This window comes from Neodiprion lecontei, chromosome 4 (genome assembly GCF_021901455.1).
Source record: "Neodiprion lecontei isolate iyNeoLeco1 chromosome 4, iyNeoLeco1.1, whole genome shotgun sequence".
In the NCBI taxonomy this organism is placed as follows: Eukaryota; Metazoa; Arthropoda; class Insecta; order Hymenoptera; family Diprionidae; genus Neodiprion; species Neodiprion lecontei.
Genome location: NC_060263.1, coordinates 40832431 through 40857112, shown reverse-complemented (window position 1 = coordinate 40857112; position 24682 = coordinate 40832431). Strand labels below are relative to the sequence as shown.

Sequence of the window (24682 nt, the reverse complement as noted above, 5' to 3'; positions counted from 1 at the left end):
AGCTTCACTTTCCTCGTCCAACAGTTTGACCCACTTAACATGCTCGATTGCTCGATTATCGACGAGCCATATTATGCCTGGAGGGCTGAACCAATCACATTGCGAACAATCTCTTCTCGCCTTCCTTTACGTGCGCTTTTCATCACAGATACTTGGACATCGGGCTCGTCGGAATTGTAATTTAACAAACCGGGGTATAAAAATTTTCAATCCAATGAACGCGGTAGGTGAGAAAATCGGACGATGCCAATTCCGCATCGAAGAATATCTAAGAGTAAAAAAAATTGTAAAGTAGAAAAAAAGCAAAGATACAAAAACGAAAAAAAAAAAAAAAAAACTGATGGGAATAAATTGAGAGCTGAAAGTGTCTTTCGTGGCTTCTTTTCGTCCCAGTGAATGCTAGGGTGAACGGTAACCCAGTTTTCCTTCGTTGAATTTCATTTGTCGGAGTAAAGTAGTGTAGAAATGAGAAGAGAAAAAGAGACATGGGTACATACATATTTTTCTCCGTCGCAGTTTTCTGGATAATGTATGGAGAGCGGTGAATCGAGTGTAAACATGAGAGAAAAAAATATTTGTTTCTCGTTTGTCAGCCGAGAATTTTATGCACGGAGGAAATATTTCAATGTGTACGGAGTTTAGAAAGAGTTTAGTTACGTAAATTATATACCCATATCTACGACTGTGAAATGAATTTTGTTCACAAGTTTTAGTTTAATTAAATCAACTCGCGCGGAAGGATGCGATGGAATTGCTGTTGGTTTAAATTGCGAAATTCTGTAAATACTTTTAGACAGCTTAGCGTATGTTCAAAACAAGCATTAATATGATAAATTTAAACAATTAATTTTTCTCTCTATTTATTCCTCCCTGTATTGGCTACGACAGCTTATGGATGAAAAATGAATAACCAGTTCTTGCTGAAAGCGCGGATTAAAGAATTTCGGCGAAGGAATATCGGATTTGCAGGGTTTAAAATTACACGTAGATACCCGGAATAATGAAATGAAGATGGCGTATCGTTTTCGGTTATGGTAGATTGAAGACCGGAAGGTCAGAGTTTGCTCACCAAGCGAATACGAAAATGTTTTCCCAGAATGATTTATTTATATATCTATACTCATCCGAGAAGCATCCCAAACCTACGTTTCGTGGTTCGAAAATCTGAACGCGAGCTTTCTGTAATCCCGTGGGTTATATCACTACGCGAAATAATTAAGTCATGCTATTTAATTTGCTAAACATCAGGGATATTCTAATTGTGCTACTTAAGGAGTAACACGACTCTACGATTTTGCAAATTTCAATTGTTTTTTAGGCTTAAGCAATATTTTAGGATCATAAAAACGATATTCAGTTGGTCCTACGGTGAAAGAAAATGCGAAAAGTGAAAATGCTCCAATTTGAACAGACCGAAAATTTCACGGATTTAAGTACTCGTAAAACTTTAAATGCATTTTTCTTCAAATCACTTTTTTCAAATTGGATGGACAGATTAGTTGAACACCGTCGCATGGATAAATTTGAAATTTTTCCAGTAGCTTCGCAATTACATTCTCTCTGAGAGTGCGTAGCCGTTTTTGTTTTTATCAAATGTAAACTTTTTTTTCATAAACAATTTACTACTTGTTCTTTGGCCAGAAATCGATTCATTCTTTGAAAGTGCACCATTTCTACAAAATTTGATTGAAAAAAAACCCTACGCAGTTCGATAGGTAATATAGTATATAGATTATAAAAAATCTTCATTTTTTGTTCCAGGTCCTACACATTACGAGAAATCCGTCCTCCGGTGAAGGAGTTTTAAAAAAAGGCATACTTCAATATGTGTCAAATAAACCATCCGAATAAAATCCTATTCCTCTTTCCATACTCCGCAAATAAATGGTAAAAGTTAGGCCTTTTTTCGGCCATTATTCGTGGTGTTGCCACTTAAATCAAAACACAGTCTTACACTTAACGAGAGTTGAAAAATGGTGAACGTTTTCGACGATTCGTCAGGTCAACGTTATACCGACTTGAACGTAATTTTTTCTAATAGTGAACATGACGTCGCAGCGTGAATAAAGGATAAGGAGTGTAAATTGTTTTCGACCAATTTATCGTACCTCGAGGTCCATGGTGGTCGCGTGTCGATTCGAGGGCCCGTATTGGCCGTGAGGTGGAGGCAGATGATGAGGATGAAGCGGGTGAAGCTGAGAGTTGAACTGCTGGTGATGGAGGGACGGCTGATGGTCGCCGCTGAGAGTGTGGCGACGAGGTTCGTCTCGCGAACGGCCGCCGCCGCCTCCGCCGCCCCCTCGGGCGACGCCTCCGCCGACCCCGGCGACGCCGAGACGCCTGCCGCCGCCTCCCGAACCCGGAAGGTCACCGGCACCTCCCTCACCTTCGCCCCTTCCGGAACCACCTGTAAAATCGAGACGTTGTTAGTTCGCAGAGCCGCGAGGTGAGAAGACAGCGAAGGCGCTGCCGATCAGCGAGTAAATCCTTCTGGAAATTGGCAGGATTATCAATATGTTACGGTACACATCCTCCCGATCAAAGGTTGTCATGGACACACGAACACAAGATACAGGCTTCGGAGGAAAGGTGTAGAGATTTTTTTGGTGTCCGTGGATTTCGTGATTTTCATGAATTATAAAGCTTCAAGGGTACTTGAGATCAAACAAATCACTCGAAAAACTGCACGGTTGATTCTCAAAGATAGGCAGGAAGCTGTGACTGATTCCATCGATGCATCGATTTCATCCATTAACTCGCTGGTTTACCGGAAGGAGGTGCAACGTCGGATTTTGCGTGAAGAACGAGACCCTCCGACTCTCGCAATAACCGACTTGTCCTGTTTTTCACGCGTCTGCGGAGTCTCTGCGAATCGGCTGCGCAGTTTTTGAGTGACATATTTGATTGAAGCTTTGTAATTCATGAAAATCAAGAAATTCATTGATGTAAAAAATCTGGTCACCTCTCTTCCGAAGGCTGTATCTCGGAAACTAGTGATTTTTGAGACTTGTTTTCATGACAACTTCATCGTCTAATTTGCGATTACTACTCATTTATTTCTTTATCTACTTAGACTAGATAATTTATCCGGAATTTTGTGCGATTGAAAAGGTTATCAAGATCAGTGATGTATGAAGGTCGTTCATTTATACAGCTGCAAGAATTTGGAAGATCGTATTTTGAAAAACCATAACCATTGTTATAAATTTCACGCTCAGGAAAATGTCTGGCAGTTGGAAAACTGTTCACTAAATTCTTGGGTTAACCACGTTAGTTTTTCACTGTATAGAAAACCGAATATTTGTCATAAGCAAATTGATTGATCGATGACTTGTCTCTCTATCTAATAAAAAAGTTTCAAACAAATGAACGTAGAAAAAGATTATAATAACAATAGTAAAAAAAGATTATAATAACAATAGTAAAAAAAGATTATAATAACAATAGTATACGCATGAAGTTGGCGGTGGGGTGAGATCCCGAAAACAAAACAAAAAGCATCTAGCAAACCCTTTGACAGCTGTCATCGGCTGTTTATGACAGTCTTTGACAAATATCTTTATAGGTATCTGTTTCTGACGCGCAAAAAATGAACATGCAAACGAAAATTATCAAGATGATTCCCGACAGGAATTGTCTTTTTCGCGCGTTGGCGTATTGTGTATACGGCACTCAAGATCGACACGCAGAGGTGAGACTGAGTATCGTTTCAAATATAGTGGATAATTGGTCTACATTTGCGGGTTTTATTACAGGTAATGAGTCAAACGGTGCTGTGATTAGGTGACCTGGTGATTACAAATCACATATGAATAAAAATGCAATATATGCAGCTGCGGATATTTTTAAGATATGTTTAATCGTGTATCGCGAAGAACAAATTCATCCACACCGGAACGGATCACAAAATGGAACACAATTCTCGCTACTCTTCACCGGCGACGGAGACAGTGGACACTTTGATGTCTTGCAGAACCAAAATAAAATTCAGATAGTGAGTAATAAGTATGAAAAGTAACAATCAAATAATAGTAAATCTAAATATATCACCAAACAGTCAAAAGGACAGCCAGGATTTACGATGACAATGGAGAAAGGAGGAGTTTCAAGCAGCAGACAAGGCGATGAAGATGGTGGATGGTCGGAAGTATCACAAAAGAAAGAGGAAAATAAAATTGTAAGTGCGAAAACCAAATAAGCCATAGAATAATATCCATCAAATATTAGTATAACCAGGAAAGAGAACGACCATGATCGATGTTGACCACAAGAGAAAGAGGTGATTTACGGAGTGAACAGCAACATAAATATAGAGAAAAAAATAATGTAAAGAAGGTGATTTTGGAGAATAACGGGCAGAGCGGTAGCAAAAATAATTCAGCAAGTCAAGGAGATAGATAGATATCAATAGAGAAGGAACACCAATTTTCAACCAACGAATGGAAGCTTAGATTGATAAAAAAAAGAAAAGTAAGCACAGAAGGAATTGAAGTGGACAGCAAGTGCAGACCTGTCATCAAATCAACATGAAGGAATTCGCCTGTCTACTAGACAATGCGTAAGGAAATAGTGAGGCGCGCAGCGCCGAGTGCCCGAGGCGCGTAGCGCCGAGATGGGGTTGGCGCGCGAAGCGCGCAGGGGCGAAGCCCCTAGTTGTTGAAAAAAAAAAATCGTTCGTTGATTCCAAGGTAGGTGTAATGTTGTATTCCAACGAATGTTTTGTTTGGTCAAATACGGTAATTTCGTAGAATTCGTTTCAAATGTATTTGGTTTTATACATGACGGCATTATATGTACAAGCAAATAATTTACACGAGCCAAACATCGCATTCTTAATGTAAATAAAACATCCATTCGATTTCGAATGGTTCAATGAATTTCGGTAAAATAAATGCATTAAAACGTAACGTTTCATTCGAGATTAAACGAACAAGTTGTGTTGTACCATAAGAATAAAGAGATGATCGCTCATAATTAAAGGTTGTAAAGTGATAGGAATATCCCCGAATCCTTCCACGTACACGTATAAAGATTTGAAAGTAATAAAGAAAAAGAACTTCAAAAATAAACACCGAATAAAAATGCCGGTGGTATAACTACGTCGACACTTCCGGTTCTAAAATGAAACCACGCGTTAGTTACACTGACGGTAAGCTGCACTTTAGCCGACTTATGGAAGACAGACTTTAGGCTAGTGAGCAGCTCGGCCTATTTGGCAGAAGGCTTACCCAGTCGTCCAGAAATAAACCCTACGCGGAAGGAGAATACTGAAATAGGTTTGTCGATCGTGTGTTGACTGGTTTGTTTACGCCATTCCTATATTTACTTGTAATGCTCTGCCGGTTTGTAGATACCTACATGCCTAATTTCAACCCCCGGAAACTGAGAACAGCAATAAAGTCATCGGGCAGACAGAGACAAGCCAGAAAGAGAATAATAACTTTGCGAAGGTTGGTTTGCTCAAGGAAGTTGATCGTGGTCAAGGCAACTAAAAGGACAAAACATTTTGAGGAAGTTTCTGTTTCTGTTTCCGATCATATTCTGTCGCAGCTTCAAGCACCAAGTTTAAATATTTTTCTGTAAAAAAACTTCCCAGAGTTTGACATCTGATCAATTTCGGTACACTTTTAAAATAAAGTGTGAATTTGTGACCAGAGTTGGGTGTCGGAAACAGCAGGAACGTTGACTTAATCTAGACTTGACAGATTCGGTGTCAGTAAAGAAGAACAGCCACCACCGATTCTGGTTCTAAAAATAAGGGACTTACTCCGCTCCTGACGTCTATATGGTTCAGATGATAGCATACGGGTTAAACACATCAAGAGGCACTGGATTTAGGGGTTTGAGGGTCAGAGTATCAGCAGCAACTCCAAGAACCCTCCCGATTTCATTACCGATCGAGTCAAGATTCAGATGCGCAAATGACGGCAATTGACCTCTCGAGCCATGGAGAGTGAGTGGAGATTCACGAGTTCGAGACGTTTGGAAAGCGAGGAGGAATCCATTCCCGGCAGAATGGAAGTTCCTGACGATTGCGCGAGGGATGACGTTCGATCGATTAGCCTGACCAAGAAGCTGCGGGTAGATAAAATCAACCTCCTTGACGAATCTAGGAACGACTCTCAAGTGTATCTCTTCTACAGTTGCCACATGTCGATCAGTCGTTGACCCCAATAGTCGACGATTGCTTCGTTTGATTGCTTGGAATGGAAAAAGAGCTATCTGCAAGGAAGCGCCAATTCGAGAAACACAATCATGGTCCAAAATTGTTGCGTATAGAAGCTCTTTTTTCTTCCGCAATTCCCTTTCATGTCCTAGCGTTTCACCATCGAATGAACACCCCTGCAATTGCGGCCCTCTAATCTCGGCCTCGAAATACGTCTGCTCGTTTGTCATTTCCTGGTAGGTATCAAGTTTTAGGCGCGGAACACGTCAAAAGGTGAAAATGTGAGTACCTACGGAGAGTAAATCAAGTTTTCAACACCCTGGATGAAATTCGGTCAACCTATTCCGAGGCTAATTCCAGGCAGGCGTTAGCCGATAATTTCCGGCGCTCATCTCGTTAAAAATGAGCGTTAATTAAACGAGCATGTGCCAGCTATTCATACAAGCGGGGTCACAACAATGCAGGGGAACAGAAGGCTCGACTCGACTGGCGTTGGTATCGGGGCTGCTGACCTACTTCTGGCATCGCATTCAGGGTAATATTAGATCGCATAGATCCAGTATCATCAAGCCATTGAAAATACTCTGGTCAGCGTAGCAGCTGATCCGACTGGTCTAATATTAGAGAAGACAGTGTGACGTGAAACCCGCACGTCGCACTAAAATATAAAACTGGAATCGTCGTGAAATCGTCGCCAAGCCTTCGCAATTTTCTGAGGAGTGAAAAATGTTCCAGCTATGTTCTGACCCGTCTATCTCACAGGTTCCTTTGGTGTTTCTCCTCTTCATACTCGGGGCGTGGATTAACCAGTCCAAGAAAAGTAATCGCGGCTTGGTTTTGTTTTTTTCATCTCCATTGCCTGCAACGTTTTAATCTTTCAAGTTTCAGGGCAGAGCCGAGGATCGAGTATGGCGCATTCCGCACGGTGCCTGAAGGGTGTGAAAAATATAAATATACCTACACCGTTCCTTTTCCATCTCGCTCTCCGGGCCACAAGCCTCTCTCTAACGGCTCTTCTCGCGTTTTTCACTTGAGATAAGGCGATAGAAAATTGATTGCGTTTTACGATCCACCAATCCCTTCTCATCCTCCTTCCCATCTACCCCAGAAAGTTCTGCGGGCCTGCGTGTGCTCTGTTCCTAATAACGATTCTCGGGTCGAATCAAGTTCAGTGTGTGGATTCTTAAAACTTATTTACGATCCTCTTGCGTCATCGTCGTACGTTTCATCGATTACCGAATTACGAGAGAATTGCTCCACCCACCGCGTACTGTTTTACATATTCCTTACTTTTCGACCCGTTCCATCTTTTCGTAGAATGTAATAAACGATGTGCTGCGGTGAGCGATTTACCGCCTGGCGCTTTCAAAAAAATGGCGCTGGATTAAACTAACAGCTTTCGCATGATCTTGCGGGTGAACGTCTGCTAAAGTGATTTAAAAATATCGTTCGCACTTGTAAATATCTGGTAATTGTTTTGTAAAGAGAGCTTCCTGGATTGTACATTCGTGTGAAAAACCGCTGAAAACTTTTTTTTCTCTGAAACCATTACCGCGTAAGCTCGCCTTCAAGATTTAGCTATAAGCATATAAACGCCAAGAGGGCGTTCTTCACGGTCTTCGGAATGAATCACAAGTCAGAAAGTATTTTAGTTCGATGGTTGAGTTTATTTAAGTTTTAAGATCGGACGCAGGCATGTAGAATGCAGGGTATTCACGCGGATTTAGAACTAGTTCGCAACGTACGATTAGGTACTATGCGAGGCATTCCATACCACTGCAACCTGGGTCTGACCCCTGACCTCTCGGATTGGGCCCGCGATTTTGTATATGATTGCTCTCACTTTGGAAGGTACTCATTTTTTTTTTAAAGATTTTTTCGATTCGACTTGTATTTTTCATGGTTTTTCAAAAGGATTTTATTGATCGACACAATTTAAAAGTCTGAAAAAATTAAGTGGTGATCATCAATAAAATCGGTATTAAAAAATTATAGAAAATTCAAATAAAGTTCAAAAAATCTAAAGCAAAAAACCGAGTGCTTTTCAAAGTTAGAACAATCATATAAAAAAATCGCAGGCTCAATCCGAGAGGTCAACGGTCGGACCCAGGTCGAAGTGGTATGGAAGGCCCCATACATATACGCTGTAAAAATGCTTAAGGTGGAATTCCCGGACCGATGCATAAGCCGGACGAAGCTCTCTGTGAGGTTCTAAAGTGCATTGCGAAGAAGGAGCGGCCCGTGGCTTCTTGTCAGATTGAATTTCTTTTCCATGCAAGGCGTTGAGCGGTAATTACAGTTTCCACTTTCATCTCAGAATCAATTCCAGTATACTTTTCTCCCTGAACTCGTTCTCACCCTACTCGAGAGGGATGTGATTCGCCAAGGTGGATCAGTGCAGTTCAGCTGAGGCAACGGGTACGTGTCGTTGGGTTCGTCGAACCGTGACTAACGCAAATTCGAATAATTGCTGTGCTAAGAAGATTAACGAATTAACAGACGGCAAAGACAAACGCAAAATCCGGAAGGCAAATCCTAATCAACTCGGACCAGTAGCTACGCCGAGTCAATCAAGCTGCCGTCGTAATGAACCTCGTGTTTGCACATACTGCCACAATTCCACATATGTATGTCAATTTACTGCGTTCGCGTATGACATGGATGACACTGAGTCCAGACACTGCTCGATCTAGTCATGTTGCTAATGAATCTGCATAACTGCTACGCAATAAGTTGACTGATAAGCGTAAATTACAGCAAAAATTGTAGTACTTGAGGTTTTTGTAAGGCTCGAGACGCACACTGATCAACTGAAAAGTTACAAACTAAGGTAAGTGTATCAGTTATAGACACATTGAGATCCAATTATTGATACTTTGTTTTTGAAATATTAAAAGTTGACGGTACAAATTGGGAACTTCTCGACGACTAAAACCAATTGCTGTAGGGTTAGACACTGAAAATTTATTCTTTAGTAATTTTAGAACTAAGGATCAAACAGATGCAACCAAAAACGATAAATAATTGGGATTGGGTCAATAAGTGGTGCATTTACCTTGGGGGATTTTTGTAGATAGTTCTACCTTTTCTCCGATTCAAACTTTGCCAAGACAATGAAATATAATCAGTGAAGGCAAATCCTGTTAGAGGATCGAAAGTTAACCGGGACTGTTATCAATCGGATCGTGGTCCTGGGATAAGTTCTCCTTGATTCATAAATGCGTGGTTTCGTCTCTCTCGATAAGACTTGAACCGTAAGTAGGTTTAGTCTTGGAATTTTTTACTCTCGGGGTGCAAAGTTGAATTCTGCGAATCGATTGTGAGCAAGACTTGATTTCATGCCAACGATATAGTTCGGAGGATCGTTTAACCTAAGCATAGTCACATCTCTACGTGTATGCGAAGAACCTTGCGGCCCTTCTGAAAAATGAATTCCACACTGGGCCTCCTCTTTCTCACAAAAGAAGATAAGACGCAACCGTCAAAGTGTATACATACGGACGTGTACATAATCATCGATAACGCTTATCGAACCAGCTCTACGGCACAGACTATTCACTATTCCATGCGAGTGATCGAACAGGCGATAAAGACGAGAATTGAAAAGTGGTTCGGTTCATGATCTGGACGTATGTATAGTGAAACGCTTTTCAGATATCGGACCATTATATGATCGGAGCTACAAGCAGAAATATGCGCAGATAAACATCCAAGAATTTTACTGTTTCAGAGAAAGTTATCCGATATGTCTGTGTCTTCTATAATTTGAACCACTTGATGACACCGGTACAAGAATCACGAGGGTGAAAAGTCAGGTTGTCTAAAGCTTAACTCGGTTTGTTCTCGTCATTTTTACCACATTCAACGAGAAGCATCTCAGGCAACTTTGCACTTTTCTTTAATATACACGCCGTGTTCGTATTGTACACAACGTGATGTTGGGTATTGAAGAAGTGTCGAAATCTGCACCGTCAAGGTCACGACAGAATTTTCCTTCTGCATCTGTTCGAGCCGCATGCATATGCCAACTACGCGAATTCAGTATCTGGATGACAACCAGTGTAAACAAAGCAGTCTTGGGTCATAGCCGATGATCGTCAGCACTCCTCGTTATAAGAGAACCAAGGGTAAGTTCTCTTATAACCAGATAGTACTGTAGAAAAATATATTCAATCGGTTAGTCTGAGTGAGAATAATGGTGAGGGTCTCCTCTTCGTCGTTTAAATCAATGTCGATGGCCATGCGTCGGATAGTAGGAGAGCCGAATTGATATTGGCTTGGTTCCCGCAAAATTTGAATGGGCAATACGGTCGACGGCCCGTTTCCCTGCAGGGTATACATATTGCATTAGATGCAGAATGCGCGTCTTCCAGCAGTTCAATTCCGATTCTTCCTGTTATTTGCAGAGCCGTTACCGTCAGAGCGTCAAAAGCTGCACCGTGTGACGCGTTGGCAAAGCGAGGTACGCGGTTTTTACTTGTTTGCCAAATTGTCGTTAAGGGTGCTATAATTAGATCGGCAATTCACCGTCAACAAAACCTAGACGTTGCGATCAGCGCTGCTCGGTTCTTGGACCACTCCGTGTAACAAGCACCAACGAAGAAAGGTCACTGGCACGATGAGTCAGGCAATTACACATGCACGCTTTGCTGAGAATCCCGGTTAATATTCCTCCAGTTAAACGATCACAAGTTATACCACTTACGCTCGAACGTACAGCTGCTCTCCCGCAGTTTTACGGACCATCAAATTTCAGGTCGTAGTGGATCGACTATCCCTGAAATACGGATGAGACTTTATCTCCAACGATAAGATATATCCCGATTCAATTCACTATCCGCACCGACTCGCGGCTCGATTCTCCTCGTCATCGAGCTTTGAGCATCACCAGCCGCGCATTTTTCATCCTTACACTGACGGGGTCACTGCGGCCGGAGAAGAGCTCTGCTGATAAAAATGGGTAAAAAAACGTAGGAAAGTGGAAGAAACACTTCTCCCTGCCTTGTGCTCTTCGTACACGCTTCGTCACCGTTTTCTGTCCTGCCCGTATCTCCTCTTCGGTGAGACGATTGGACTCGAAAGACGTTCATGGTAGGTAACGCAACAATCTGTACCAGACGTTTTACCGAATCAGCGGGAACCTTTCTCCTCGACTTTGCTGCGGTGGCGTGAAAGGACGTCTTTTCTTTCTTCACATGAAGGAGGTAGGGTGAATATTCGGATCCCTTTTATCCCGGCGAGAGTTGATGTCGGGTATCACATATGCCTGGTTACAAGTGTTGTGTCCACACGGAACACAGGTCGAGTTGTCGTGGCGCATTCGGTCTGGGACAAAGCGAGGCTAGCACACCCTCTGTGCAAACGCGGTGCTCCGGAAGATTGCTTTTCCGGATGCCACGAGGGCTCAATAGAATTATAATAACAACAATCACACTCTCAAGCATCATCCAGATACTTTATTCATGGAGGAGTGCGCGTCTCGCCGGTATGTCCCGAGACGCGACGGTCAGTTGTTACTCCTCTCTGTGAGAAAAACGTGGCATATGGCTGATGCTGCGTATTAATCTACCTAACAAGCCAACGCCGCCGCCTCGGTGAGGGCGCGGTCGACGTTAAACAATTGTCCGAATCCCCCTCGAAAGAGGTGCTGGCTCTTCCGACGGTTGCTCCGCACGTCGTCCTGCCGCGTTCATTCGATCGTTTAAGTATTGTCGGATTCGGCTGGGACATCGGGGGGAATTCTAATTGGACTATTGTTTTCGAACTGACACTAAATTGTCTCAATGGGCCTTGCAACGCGCTTATCGATTCGGTTGATTCAGTGCAGCAGTTTCTCTCTCTCTCTCTCTCTCGGCTTTTCAGCCCTCCTGCCACTTCCGACTTCACTCCAGCAGAATTCTGCCTCTACAGCTATAACGATATATTGACTATCGACTATCGGCGCGTCTAACGTCAATGACACATAAATTGACATTCCCTGACATTTCCCGATTTTCCAGACGCGAATAGACATTTTCCAGAACTCGTTTCAACCTAACTTTACTAAAAAAAAAAAAACAAACTCACTTTCTTTTCATGGAAATTAGTTAAGAATTAGACGTTAGATAACGTTTTCATTCTGGCGAATGCCCGAATTCCCTGACATTTTCCGGTTCTTTCAGACGCGTGCAAATTTCCTGACAATTTCCGCTTTTCCAGATTTCTGAAAAGCACCTACTCGATTTACCGTTCGTTAGACTAATTGTAGAAAAATAATACTCAAATGTATTTACATGCCTGGCAGAAACATTCCAAATCTCTCTTTATATACTTTATTTTATAACGAATTCATAATTATCATTTTTTTCGACCATGAGGTGGGACGACAATTTGAATGAGGAAGAAGAAAGGGACATCCAGCGACTGCCGAATTATTCATGTATACGTAAAATATATATGTAAAATGGTTCTTTGCAGTGGAATAAATTTTCACGACTGAGGACTAAAAAGTGTTTGGTGTTTTTATTTTAATTTTCCCCGAGATTCGCAGAGTGGCTGAACTAAACCCATTCACATCTCTCTTTCACATTCATTTCATAATTCCTCAGAATTTTGGTGTCAAACTTTTTTTTTTCCTTTCCTTACTCTTTCCTCAAGTCAAATTAAATTTGTGTACCGAAAAAGGAAGGCCGAAAAAAAAGAACAGCAAGTTGGCTGTAAAACGGAACTGGACGTGACTGAAATCGGGGGGTGAAAATTAAGAGCATAGAACGAACCGTAAAGTTGGTACCACTTGCAACGGAACGAATCAATTTACCGAAGGTTTGAAAATACACTCGGTTGTATGAAAGCCCGTTTAAAGTGGCAATGACATATAGAGTTCAATTGTTCACACCGAATAATAGTTTCAGCTGCACCGGCACGAAATTCTCGGCATAAAACCGTTGGGGGAAATAAATCGCAAGACACGAGAGGAAACCGGGGACTTAGAAGCGGGAGTCGAATGGAAGGAGAAAGAAATCCACTCGCGTTAAAGTGATTACCGAATCTTTTGAAAGGCAAGGTAAAACGTATAATATACGGGTATAAAAAGCAAACTTTCTATTAGCTTCAATTTTCCTTCCGTAGGATTCGACTGTTTAATTTTGTTGAATCACAGATTTCTGATTCGGTTGGTAAAAGCAGCAGGTGATGAGGAATTTCCGGTGCCTCGCAAAATCTGAAGAAGCTTATTTTTATTCAAACTGTTTTAAACTCGGGAAATTCGATGGGGCGAAAAAAGTAAACGTAAAACACGAAATATCCGGGCTGACATTTGGGAGAGAAAACCTCGTACGTCGGGCGAAACGAGGCGAGACGAATTTGCTGGTTCGACGGGATGGTTCGAGGGAGGAAAACTTGAAGGGACCGAATTATTGGATGAAAATCAAGGGTGAAGCCACGGGGCGGCTGGCAAATTGAAATGACGAGAGAGAGAGAGAGAGAGAGAGAGACACAAGATTCTGTTAGTTCTCCTGCTGCAATCGCCGTCAGAGAAGAAACAGGCGTACGGTTTTTTAAATCTCCATTAAACCGTGTTTAAAAAAAAACACGACACGAATTTTTTTTTTTTGTTTCTTTTTTACAACTTGTAAGAAATAGTCACGCACGTGAGAAAAATGAAGCATTGAATTCGAGAAGATTATTGTATTTTTAGATTATTGCGGTAGGTTGAAAAAAAAAAAAAAATCAGGATTCAACTCGCGTTTTTCCGTTTCCCTCAGAAATGTATATTGAATGTAAAATTAGCGTGAGTCTTAAAAGTCCGCAGTTTATAATTACTCGGATATTTCGCCGCTTACAACGATCTCTTTGCTCGCTTTCTCCGAGAAACGAGGATGTCGATAAGGGCTTGCTGCGCGAACTCAAAGGACGAGTGATGGACGCTGAAGAGATGCTATTTATTGTTGCCGGTACGATTTACAACCCTCGATAACGGAGGAACTTACTTCGGACGCTTTGCAACGTCGTCGAAGGAAACCGAGATACGTTTTATCAGAACTGAAGTTCCAGAGGCTTCGTAAGGCACGTGTGATTCTTGAAAGCGTGTTTTTCACAGGATAGCGGTAATTGTTTGAAAAAAACTCCCCTTTGCTTACTTCACTAATAATATTTATTTCGAGTTTTCTTTTGCATTCGATTTATAATCGATTTGCACGGAGTTAAGAATAAATTGACGAGGAGAGCGATATTCCTTCCTCGAATATCAATACAACATTTTACCAACTCGCAATCAGTTTGTCATTATATTTGTCGCGGATTTCTGACTTTATCAGCACTTTGAAATTTTTCAAAATCAATTATTCAACGAGAATCGGAGTAATATTTATATTTGTATAAAATTTGTATTCATTTATGGCATAAAGTTGACAGTTTGAGATTTAATCGTTCATGGATTTTTAGTAATAAAATAAAAATAAAACACATGTATTATCTATAATTCTATATATATATATATATATATATATATATATATATCTATTTCTCACAGAGAGAGTCTCGAAGGTAGAAAAATCGTTACGCCGAAGATGCTTCTCGTGAAATATTTATACACACATTTATATACTGCAGGGAGTAAAAGCGTCGGGGATAGACATGATTCTATCAATACTTATAGGTCAGTACCACCGTCGGAAGAAGTGTAGACACATATAATATAATCGATCGCTGTGATAGATCATTAGTAATTCAAACGGTTTCGACGAAAAAGGCGAACGCTGCTACGGCTCGTCCGCTCTAAGCTACGCTGTAATCGTTCAAATTAAAACTCAAGGTGTATAAGGAAGAGAAAATCGAACCTGCAATATTTTGCTTAGGAGTGAAGGAATCACCATTTTTTAACAAATATTCGAACAAAATTTAATACCGAATTTATTCATTCGATTCACCTCATGTTTGACTGTGAACCATATTTTAAACCAGATAGCAAATACGATGAATTAGTAAAACTGTGACGTAGGTTTGAATTATACACCTTCGTCAAATTCGATAATATAGAGTGGAAAATTAGCTGATGTCAGTCTTATAAGTCCGATAATTTTTATCTTTACTTGCGATATTTCGGTATCAAACAGTGCGCGATATATGCAAAATGATACCCTAAAAAAGGCAAAGAGCGAAACGTAATGAGGCTGAAGTTAGTAACGTTAACGTGACGGACCATTGAGAGGAATGATTACTATTTTGCAAGTTTACAGTGGCTCTGAAGTACTCAAGTCTTCAAAATCCTCCCTGCAAGTCTGAAATAACGATTTTTCCCAAAAAGTAGATCACTACGATAACCTCGCAAGCTTCAGCCGCATGAAAAGTAAGCAAGTCAGCAAACAAACATAACAAGCAGACAAAAATAAGCGGGAAGAATGAAAGGAGAAGGAGGAAAAAAGCGTGGAACACAAGTGAGGCACAAGATGGAAGAAAGGAATCGGTCCTCGATTGGCAGTTTGCCACCCTCGTGAAATCGGGATGTGAATTACGACCCCGAGGAGGGAGTCGAAGGGCATGACGTATCGCTGAGCGAAGGTATTCGGATCAGTCAGACCACAGCTACAGCCACAGCCACAATTACTCGCAAATTATCGGCAGGAACAACCCGAGCAGCGAGTCCCCTTTCCTTCCCGTTGCGAATAAAATCCGCTCTCGAGCCTTGGGAAGGTCTCCGAATTATTTTACCCCCGTGTCCCCGGGGGTCGCAGGCCTGGGTCGAAATCGGAGCGGGTCGTCACCCTTAGCGCTACACGCATCCATCCATCCACGCGCGAGAAAGAAGACCGCGAAATTCCATCGAAGAAATTCGAGGATCGTGAGCTGATTTTTTTTTTTCGTTTTTTTACCCCAGCCTTCATCCGCGCAATCTCCACCTTGCCCCGTGGTTCTTTTTTTTTCTTTGCCTCATTTTCTTTCATCTTCTTCCATTGCCGAATAATGAGAGAAATACATACACCGTGTGATTTTTGACGGACGACAATTTTTGATTTTGCAATTAGTAGTACGATTACAGACTTCAACGTTCACCTTGTTCCATATAATAATCAATTAATTAAACATGGTTGCGAATTGATAGGTGTCTATATACATGTATAGTAAAGTTGTTTATATACTCACATTGAAAGGGAAGAGGGTGGTTTATTCCAGTGATAATAAGTAGTAATCTAAGAGTACCGTCGTGAAATAGAAGCCGTCGAAACGAATCGACGAATTGAAACAAACAATTTTAAGGAAGAAAGAAAGAAAGAAAGAAAGAAACTAACAGCTCCGAGTATCGGGGATCGAGGTTCAAACGAGCGACACTTGTGCCTGTGATGATGATCCACTGACCGGAAACGCGATTATAATTCCACCGAGGAGAGAAGAACCGAACTACCGAGCGGAAAGCAGCCGCGTGCACTGCCGCCGCCGGGTAGAGAGTGAAAAAAAAAGCACCTCACGGTTTTATAATCAATATTAGTCAGGCTAAGATCCGTCTGGTGTCGCTGCCGGTATCGGGAAAATATCGTCTGCTATCGAAGCTCTCCACGAGATGGGTTCCGGGAGAGCGAGCGTCGCCGGTTATGTTTGTTCGACAATTAAAAAACTATCCCCGATTCCCTCGAGTCGTTGTTCCCTCCACCGCGATTTTTTTCCTCCATTCTATTCAGTTTTACTCCGTTCTTCCGCCCGAGCTTTTTCCTCCTCGAATCCTTTCCGCGTTTCTCGGGGCGACGCGACGCTGGGTGTGGCGGCCTCGGACTTTAAAAACACACCCGAGTACCGCCGGCGTCCGCCAGAGGCTGATTCCGCGAGGCGCTGGCGACATCTGACACCGGAGCTTTCAACCGACGTCGCCCTTCGACACCTGGTTAAATATTGACCAGCCGGGCGAGACTCGCGCCCTTCGCCACTCGGCCGGGTTCACTTTTCACGACAAAACATGTTCGAACCGGTCGGAGCTTTTCACTCGCTTGCACGCGATTCCTGAAGGTTGCCTCCGCGTGGGGAAACGTCGAGTAGTGAAGGACTGTGCGTGTCGGACGGCCCGTGGAGTGGATACGGTCACAGAGGCGGTTTATTGCAGGGTGTTTAATTATCGATCGAGAGTCAAGGGGGCTGCTGAGTTCGAAGTCACTTCTTTTTCAAATTTTATTTACAACAAATTGTCGTGTATTCAGTACCTTCGCTGAGAATCGAGTTCATTTACTTTCAACGAACGTGTATATTTGGATGCGGGGTAATAAGTGTTTCCTTATTATTATTATCCAATTTTACTTGGGCGAAATTATGATCGATAGAATTTTGTTAATGTTTAGCAAATCGTATTTGGTTGAACTGAAATTTGTTAATACATAATGACGAAAAATTTATTTCCAAATATACGTTTGTTCGCAGTAAATAAACTCTTTTCTCAGTGGACTTCCAATATAAATATATTTGTGTGATACGATAGTTCTTCTGAGAATGCGTAAAAAATAAAGGAAAACATTTAAATAAACAACCAGAGTTAATACATTGATTTTTCATTTCAAGTCACTTTAAAATGGTTAAAAATCTCGCAGATTTGATTCAATGAACTCTCATGGTAGTTTCTTTCGGAGAGGAAAATATTTCCCACAAATTTATTGAAATACATTTTTTTTTTTTTAAACTCGATTCAATTTCTCGATGTATTGATCAAAACTAATATTAGTGCCATCTTGAAAAATTAAATCATCCACGATACCAAGGTGATGAGAATAAATATTTTGCTGAGATTGTAGAGCATTAGGGTCTTCTAAATAAAGTGAGCAATTGCAAAACGAAATCTAACAAAAGTATAGAACTATGTTTTTTGTCGTTTTAGAACGAACTTGAAATGACACATGGATATTTAAGCTCTTGTTTATATTATTTTATTGTTTATTTTTCATGCATTTTTAGAAAAACTAACGTGGTTTACGAACACGTTATTTTGAAAGATACTCAATGTGCGATTACCTCGTGATGAAATTGATAAGAAATGATTAATTTTAATGCGCCAATATCTTTAAGTAGGAAGAAACAACACCTTATTAATCCTAATTTATCATTGATATTTTTGAAGCTCCAATCGTGTTATTTCACAAGTTTACGGGTCTGAATGAAAAACAAAGTAAAAATTACATTTCAGAAAAGATTCAGCACAGTCGCCTTTGAAGCTTCCAATATCTCCGGTATCAAAACGTGCAAACCATTTAAACTTTTGCACAATTGATTTGATTATTTTTTCGATCAACATTGGACATTGTCGAAGAAATTTATTTCGGTAAATTCTTTCTTAAGCCACAGAATTTTCCCTACTTACAAGTAAGAATAAACGCTTTTCGAGATGTTTTCGTTTCAGATATGCTGAAATTTAATGTATTGAAGTAACAACTTGGCAATTGTTCATGCGAGTTTTTTTTCAAATCTATGTGAAATATGTTTATAACCTACTCCAACATTTCAAAAAATTCAAAATTAACCGTCATATTACGCAAGAAGAATAGTTTGCGATCGAGAATTTGAAAAAATAAATCTCTTCCTAACTAACAATAAGTTGCTTCCGCGGCATGTGCTGCAGGACCAGAGTATAAATAATGCTATCGCGTGGAGTCGCGAGAGTAAAAAAAGGGACAAGCAATCCGTGGCACGTGTACATTTACCATATATAACGCACATGCGGTGCGCTGTGAGTAATACAAAAAATTTATAGGTCGCGCATGATAGGCGGCATCCGCATATTTCGGCGTATTAAATAAAACCGGGTGCCTAACGTCCATAAATCCGATAAAACGTCGGGATAAGCTTGACAATATTGTCTTGTTTTTAGCCGGTGCGAAAAGACTAGGAGAGAAGAACCGCGGCGCATAGATCATCATGCGAGAAAAGTTTTCATTACGCACACCGACATATTATATGAATACGCATAGGCAGAGGTACTACGGAGAAAAGTTGTTCTCATAAACAACACACTTTAATCTAGTATAGAAATTTTATCCACATAAACTAAATCTATGAAATTTACAAGTAACAATTTAGTTCAAATCACATTATTCTCATCACTTCCTTCCTTCTCGTCAATTTTTACCACTAAAGAAAAAAAGGTAAAGCAGTACGTCTGTAATGTTGTCCGTAACCGATCTCTTTCCGTGCGTAAGATTCGTTGATTTTTCATCTCTCTCTATATTTCGGGGTCGTTGATTTAATCTGATTCAATTTTACGAAGAGCAAAGTTTAATTCGTTTAGTGTTGATCTTGCGATTCTTTCGATCGAACAAATGCTTTCGTTCGGGCATTGTTTCGACTGGACTTTAAGGATGGTGAAAGTAAGCAACTTCACTTCTAGACCCGTCGAAATCTGAGATGGTAAGGAAGTCCGCATCCTCCCGAGGTACACGCGTGTCACATCGACAGAGCACGCGAAGCGTAGAAAAGCTCAACAAGAGATGGCGGCACGCTGTCATTCATTCATCATCCCTGCAACCGGACACCGGGTCCGGATATTACGCTACTCTGTGCCCCAGGATCTCGGAGACTGGAACGGAAGTCGCGATCCCGCCTCCGAAGCGCGAACGATCGGTTCTGATTGAGCAGGATTCCGGGATTCGAGGAATTCGGGAGTCAAAGGTGATCAAGAGAGCTGAAAAATGCCGAGGAAACTTGAACGGATAGCGGAGATTCCGATGTAGAAAACGATTTTTCTTACCTTCAGACGGTAAGGCGAGACATGGGCTGAGCGATAATGAGCATAAATTTCTTCTCACGGCGAGAGAAATTTAAGCTGCTGCTAGAATTGCAACCGTGCGAATGTACCGTGAATACGTGAAGAATTCTAAGGAGCAGTCGAGCTTCCGATACGGAAAACAATTTTCTTTACCATCAGACGGTAAGGCGAGACACGAACCGATCGATAATGAGCATAAATTTCTTCTCACGTCGAGTGAAATTTGATCTGCCGCCGTAATTGCGAGCACACGAATGTACCGCGAATACACGAAGCTCCTGCATACTAGTAGGGCAGGTTTAGCTCGGTGCCGGAAATTACACGCAAAGAGGTAAATCACGGGGATGATGTTATTGATTGCATCGGCGGGAGACAATTTTGGGTTGGCGGTAACCGAAGCGAGCATAAACGGAAGTGGAAGTGTAAGAGGAGAGTGGCCGTGTGCAGCTTTGAGGAAGAGTTCGAACTTCGGATTCTGTCGTGATTTACATCGCGCGGTGTGTAAACTTCCCACGGGGCGTGATACACAGCCCTGTCAAATCAGCTAGACTTTGACGCGAGATCAGCCCACCGTGATATAACGTATTATGCGGAACGGCCGAAAAACTCACTCGACATTTTTCATCAATATCCGAGAAAACCGAGAGCCCAACTTAGTTTTCTTATTCCATACTTGAAATTCCGACGGGTTCTGCCTTCAAGTCGTTTTCACCCGACGCGACGCTTCGAACTTTGAGAATTCAAATCAGGCTCTCGGTCAGTCATGGAAAAACTTGGATAATTCTTTGCGAGACTGAACTTGTAAAATTCATCCGAAACCAGATGAAATTGTTTGATTCAAATATTGACTTTGGTTCTGGTTAAATATTTTGTCTGAAATTCAATTTTCGGGTTTACAAAAGAAGGTTCCTCTCTGTTTCTCCTGATTTTCCAAAGGAATTTCAAGTGCCCCTATCATTGATACCGACGATTTCTAGATTTTCCATCCTCAAAGGACGAAATTCCGCGACAAAGCAAAGGCGAGGCGAGGTGACACAGAGGCCAGAGTGCAGGAAGGAATTCATAGCGTTCGGAGGAAGGGATTATCGAGGGGGATGTAAGGGCTCGTGGATGTCGCACGGTATCAATTACCTACCTGAGAGGGGGCGAAATTTAACCCTCGAAACCCTGCAACGACCTCGCTGATTCGAGGGGTTAAGTTAAGCTCATAATAAGTAAGTTCCTACGCGTATACACATGAATATAGGCACGTGTATGTTTTCTTGAAAAATAAAAAAAATAAGGAAAAAAAAAGGGTAGCCGTAGTTGTTAGTTACACTAAACATTGCGACACTCGACACCCTGCAGACGGCTCGACGACTTATCCCCACTTTTCGTCGCGACGATATCGATAAAATATTCCGATTCCGTTTCACTGACGCGTGTCATATCATAATTTCTATGACTGGAATGATTGAATAGGTCTGAAGTTGCGTTCGAATTTTCGCTTGGGTCCTAATTCATGGTTCATTACTCGGATGATATTGAGAGGAAGAAAATGAAGAGGTACGAAATAAAAGAAGCGGGAAAAGTCAATTGGACTAAAAGCACCCCCGCTTTATGCTCTCCGCTATTCCCCGTGTTTGCAAAATTTTGATCATTTTAAGCAAACAATATTTAATATTCCCGCGAAAAACTCGAGAGATTGTGCGAAATTGCTTGGCCGATTTTTTTGAAAATCTGACCAGCTCCGAGTTTGAACGAAGACAATTAAAGTGGGCAAAGTTTCCCGTAATATTGTCAGACAAATAAATTAACATTTCTATAAATAATTCAGGAGCGAGCAACCCGGGGAAATTCGTTAAAAATGATGAAAATCCGTTTATACGTTCTGTGGAAATGACCGGAGATGATTTTCCGTACCTTAAAACGTCGAGATCCAGCAAAAGCTTGAATTTTAATTTCCGGAGTGATTAAGTACAGCGACTTCCCGTCTTGTCCGAATACAGTTCATAAGCGATAAGTTAACAGGCATGTAAGTTGAGAACGTTGAACGACCGGCTGCAGGAAGTGAAACGGTAATTTTCGAAGTTAATAACCAAGCTTCTTCCGCGGTTTTAGTCCGCGAGGTTTTACGACGAAAAAAAACGAAAGCGAAGATGAAAAAAGCGGAGATAAGTGAAAGACACCAAAAAACCCGGAAGCGCGAGCTTCCTTTCCTGACAATAAAAACGACGAAGGCCATAAATCGATAGTCGATTAAATTCGCGTGGGAAAAAGATAGAATAAAAACAAAAAAAAAAAATCTACCGAGTTGTTTTTTCTCCCTCTCTGTTGCATCTCTCCCTTATTCATTCTCTTCACCAGAGTTTACACAGCTACGTCCGTTGGGTAAAATGTCAGCGTTTCACCTGCGGATTTCGTACGGCGTTACTGGTGGTGCAAACTCGGTCGGTTTTTCCCTCAATTCCAAACCATTTGCTATTGAATTAGTTCCGATCGAACGGTGAACACTGTTTATTCGATAAAACACGCCTCGGCAGATTTGAAAAGCCCGTAATTCGCGGTGAGGATAATAATCGAAGGAGTTTAAGTGAAACGAGCGTGGGTAAAATAAAACGAGCACAATCGCTTTGGCGAACCGTGAAAGCTGTGTACGGAAACGATAATTTTAATGTTATTAAAGATGATTATCACGTGTTACATCCCGAGTGAACGAATGTAATCAATAAAGTGCTATACATTCGTTAGATCCGTCTTTCAATGATCCTTTGAAACGATCGATATAGAATAGGAGACAAGAGGCGGTTGACAAAGTATAAATTCGAAAGTCGTAGATGTCTGAAATCAAAGCGATAAAGTAAACGGGGCAACAAGCCAAAGAAGGGATCCAGAAGCCTGACAACGGCTCGTTTTGCGGTAAGATCGACGGGATGAAAAATCAGCGGTCGATTCGCGGTGTAACAAGCAGAAATCGAATCACGAATCGGGTAGGCGGTATGCAATTCGAATCGCAGGCGTGATTCACGTCGTCGCGTCGTCTAGCTTGTATATATACATATATATATATATATGTATGTATGTATACACATAGTAATATGTATATATATCCACCCTCGTCGCGACGAAGAAACGCGAAAATGCGGAAAGCGGCAAATATTCCGGCAAGGGATGCGGGCTCGAGAAATTGATTAAAATTATCAGGCGTAATAAACGGCATGGCACGGGGTCCAATAATTTTTACACCTCGTAACCCCGAGTCCCTCAATTCCCCGGCTGACGTGCAGGTTTGCCGATTAATAAGACCGTCTTTTCCCCGTTTTTAATTATAATTTTCACCCTTTTCGCCCTTCGCCCTCTGTGATTAGGGCCTTCATCTTACAGCCCTGCGGCCGTAGCGATAAGCAGATGTTCCTACGTCTCGCCCTCACTTCCGGATTAACCGCGAATTCTTTATCCGAGGGAGTGAGAAGCCGGCGTTAGCCATAATCTTACCGGGCCGTAAAACGAGAGCAGCCCACGGACGAGGTAAATGAAGAAAAATAACCGCGCGAGGAAGGCGGAACGAAAAACAAGGAGGGAATAATCGCCACCCGGAGTCTAGACGACGTTTCTGCAGTCTAACGAGCTCAAATTTCTCACACGCCTAATCCCCCATGGATCAAGCTCAGCCTCTCCTAATCGCGATGCGTCTGCGGTTCTACGAATTTCTCAAAACCCATCAAATTTACACTTAAATGCGAGGGAAGAAACGAAGGACGGATTTGCGGAATACTCCGATGTTATCTCTTCCTATTTAATATAATTAACCCTTTGAAGCATATATATTTTTCCTTGCAGTCAAGTTCCTCGAAACTGGTATGTAAAGGTTCTCAAGGTCACCGATTTCAAAAATGGCGTCGGATCTGAGAAATTTACAAAATTCAAAAATTCGGACTGAAAATGCGAAATTGATCGGAATGGCTCGAAAATGCACACTCAGGGGTTTTTTGGGCCACCAAATACGACCCCGAAAACCCCCAAGTAACTAATTTCAATCGACCAGGATCTATTTTTAAATATTCAGCCCGCCATATTGCATCTGCTATTTTGAATTTCAAAATTTTTACGTAAGATTCGTTTCTAGCGACCGAAAAACCCCAAGATTACCGAGTTCCACTTTTTTAGTCCCCCCATAAACCTTCCGACAATTACATTTATTCTCTAAACACAAGAATTTTCAACACTTCTTTTATTTATATCGCTCACTATAGTTGCAAAATCATCATGATCCCTTTTAAAACATGAAAATCAACATCTTAGGATTCTTGTTATGCAAAAAAAAAAAAGAAAAAATTGAATGTAAATTTGGAACAACCGATTCAAAAAAGGTGTCTCATATGAGATGGTGTTTCGCAAAGGGTTTAAACGTTTTTGCATACGACGTGAATATGAGCTTTTTTCACTTCACTCACCCGTGTCGTTCGATTGCCGTCCTTTGCCATCGGGGTTCCACTCTTCTTCTGCAACAGAAAAAAGCAGAAAAAAAAAATGTTTAGAAATCATTCGGACACACATTTCTGGATCTAGATGGTAAATTGAGATAAACGTTGGTGTTGTTGTTTTTTTTTTTTTGTTTTTTACTGTACTGCACGTCTCGTACACCGTAAGAAATCCGACTTCGAGTCCCCAACTTTTTCTTCGCTCCCCCCTCCCCCCCATCTCCATCCCCTTCAGGCAAACGGTTCAATTCACAAGCAGAAAATCGTGAAACTTTAGTGCAGGACGCGGGTGCAATGTACACGCTTGAGATACATTAAACTCTGCTAATTGTCGGTTTTCAAAGA

At 41.5% G+C, this 24682-nt stretch overlaps 1 protein-coding gene across 18 annotated transcripts in view; it reads right to left on the bottom strand.

The window, feature by feature from the left end:
- Positions 1–24682, bottom strand: part of LOC107227335 — a 164245-nt gene that overhangs the window by 63005 nt on the left and 76558 nt on the right. For all 18 annotated transcript variants that reach the window (XM_046737489.1, XM_046737500.1, XM_046737497.1 and 15 more), the window contains exons 3-4: positions 24311–24358; positions 2109–2407 (exon numbers count right to left, since the gene is read on the bottom strand). In XM_046737489.1, coding sequence (XP_046593445.1) covers positions 2109–2407; positions 24311–24358 — 347 coding nt within the window. The remainder of the gene's footprint in view (positions 1–2108; positions 2408–24310; positions 24359–24682) is intronic.